Source organism: Engystomops pustulosus, chromosome 7 (assembly GCF_040894005.1).
Source record: "Engystomops pustulosus chromosome 7, aEngPut4.maternal, whole genome shotgun sequence".
NCBI classification, from domain to species: Eukaryota; Metazoa; Chordata; class Amphibia; order Anura; family Leptodactylidae; genus Engystomops; species Engystomops pustulosus.
Window position 1 is genome coordinate 24,835,761 of NC_092417.1, and position 2,253 is coordinate 24,838,013.

General features: G+C 40.7%; 1 protein-coding gene across 1 annotated transcript; it reads left to right on the forward strand.

The window, feature by feature from the left end:
* The first annotated feature begins 200 nt into the window (after positions 1-200).
* LOC140070091 (olfactory receptor 12D1-like) lies at positions 201-1,121 on the forward strand. Its single transcript, XM_072116424.1, has one exon. It carries the CDS (start codon positions 201-203, stop codon positions 1,119-1,121), a length of 921 nt encoding a protein of 306 aa, XP_071972525.1.
* The last annotated feature ends 1,132 nt before the right edge of the window (positions 1,122-2,253 follow it).

A 2,253-nucleotide genomic window follows, 5' to 3' on the forward strand; every position in this document is an offset into this window, starting at 1 on the left:
GTGATTGTGCATTGTAGGTGATCCTAAACAGGTGGGTTTTCAGTTTGTGTTTGAAAGATAAGAAGGTGGGGGAGAGTCAGACATATTTTGGTAGCAACATTTTGAAAAAAATTGTCGACCATTTTTGTTATCCAGAAATTATACTGTTCCCACAAATTTGATTGTTTTTCAGAATTTCCAGTATCATCTTTTCTGAGAAGATGGAAGGATTGAATAACACATTAATAAATGAATTCATCCTCATGGGACTCACTGACCGGCCAGGGCTCCAGAAATTCCTCTTTGCGTTTATTTTCTTTTTCTATCTTCTTGACCTCTGTGGTAATCTCCTCATAGTTTTTTTGGTGACAAAAAATCCTTCTCTACAATCGCCAATGTATTTCCTCCTTGCCAACCTTTCCTTTGTGGACATATTGTTTTCTTCAGTCACAGTTCCAAAAATGATGGTTGGGTTCTTTAAGAAAAACACCATTAGTGTCAAGAGTTGTATCACTCAAATGTACTTCTCTCACGTTCTGGGTGGTACAGAGGGTGTCCTTCTGGCTGTTATGGGATATGACCGATATGTGGCTATCTGCCACCCGCTACAATATATAACCATTATGGGGAGGTCTACCTGTATCCAACTGGTTTCAGCTTCATGGTTAACAGGTTTCACTTATTCTCTAGTTAACACCATCATGACATCCAAACTGCCCTTCTGTAATAACCAAAGAGTCAAACACTTTTTCTGTGATGTGAAGCCAGTAATAAAGCTGGCATGTAAAGACATCCATCTGAATGAGATTGCTGTGACCACGGCCAGTGGCTTTATAAGCACAAGCACCTTTTTGTTGACAATGTTGTCTTATCTTTACATCATTTCTCATGTTCTGAAGATAAGATATTCAAAAGGAGGTTCCAAAATATTCTCAACATGTTCCTCTCACTTGGCACTTGTCATCTTGTTTTATGGGACAGCAATGTGCACTTATCTTGGATCTGCCTCTGAAACTTCTCTTGAAAAGGACAGAATTGCCGCCATATTGTTTACAGTTATTACCCCAACACTAAACCCTATCATTTATACCTTAAGAAACAGTGAAGTTAGGAATTCAATAAGGAAACTTATAAAGAGGTAAAATGTGTGAAAATCTGGTGCAGTAAAAGATATTGGGGCAGATTTACTTACCCGATCCAGCGGCGCGTTCTCTGCGGTGGATTCGGGTCCGGCCGGGATTCATTAAGGTAGTTCCTCCGCCATCCACCAGGTGGCACTGCTGCGCTGAAGAGCATCGGAACGCACTGAAGTACAGCGGTCTATCCTGGATGAAGGTAAGTGCAAGCTCCGCGACACTTTCAGTTTTTTAAATGCGTCGGTTTTTCCGTATCGCGTGTGCCAAAAACCCGTGGCAATTCAGGGGAATCGGCGCAAATCGGGTAACACGTCGGGAAAACGCAAATCGGGCCCTTAGTAAATGACCCCCATTATTTCATCCTTACACTTTCTGTGTTTAGACAACTTTAGATTATCTTTCATTGAAGTTTAACTACACAACGTAGGGCAAATTCACAGGTACTTCCTGCATTAGAACAAGCATATGTGTCCTACAAATCATGCTAGTACATGTTATTAACGACATGAAACATGATGCATCTTCCTTGCATAGAGATCTCTCCAATTAAGGCTGCATTCACATGCCCGCCCAGCCATATCCAGGCGCACTGGAGAGGAGGAGAGGTGAGGCGGCCAGAGATGAAACATGCTCTTTTTTGTGGCTATGGCAAGTTATGGTGAGCACTTGTTGTGCTCGTTGTACCGAGCTTAGGCACCATAGATGCCTAAGGTAGGGCCAAATTTGCAGCCGGATGTATGTCCCTCATATGTTTGTGTGAATGCACCCTAACTGCCTTATTCACAGTCTGTCACTTCCCTGGGCCCGCACGATCCAAACCAAGACCATGTCTAGTAGGCATCCCAAGTGAAGTTTAAAAAAAAAATATATAAATAAATAAAAACACCCAGAAATGGTATAGGTAACTAAAAAATGTGCAAAATAATAAAACAAACTAAATCCCCCTATAAAGTCGGTAATGCTGTGTCCATAGCAACCTAGGCAAAGCAGCTATTAAGTTAATATTTTTCTGTATTTTGAAAGGTATAATAAATAAGCATAAAAAAACTATTTACAATTGCCATTTTACTACCACCAGGACGATTAAAATTTTTGATGCCTTTCATCGCACTGGTGAATGTGTATATAAAAAAAGCCT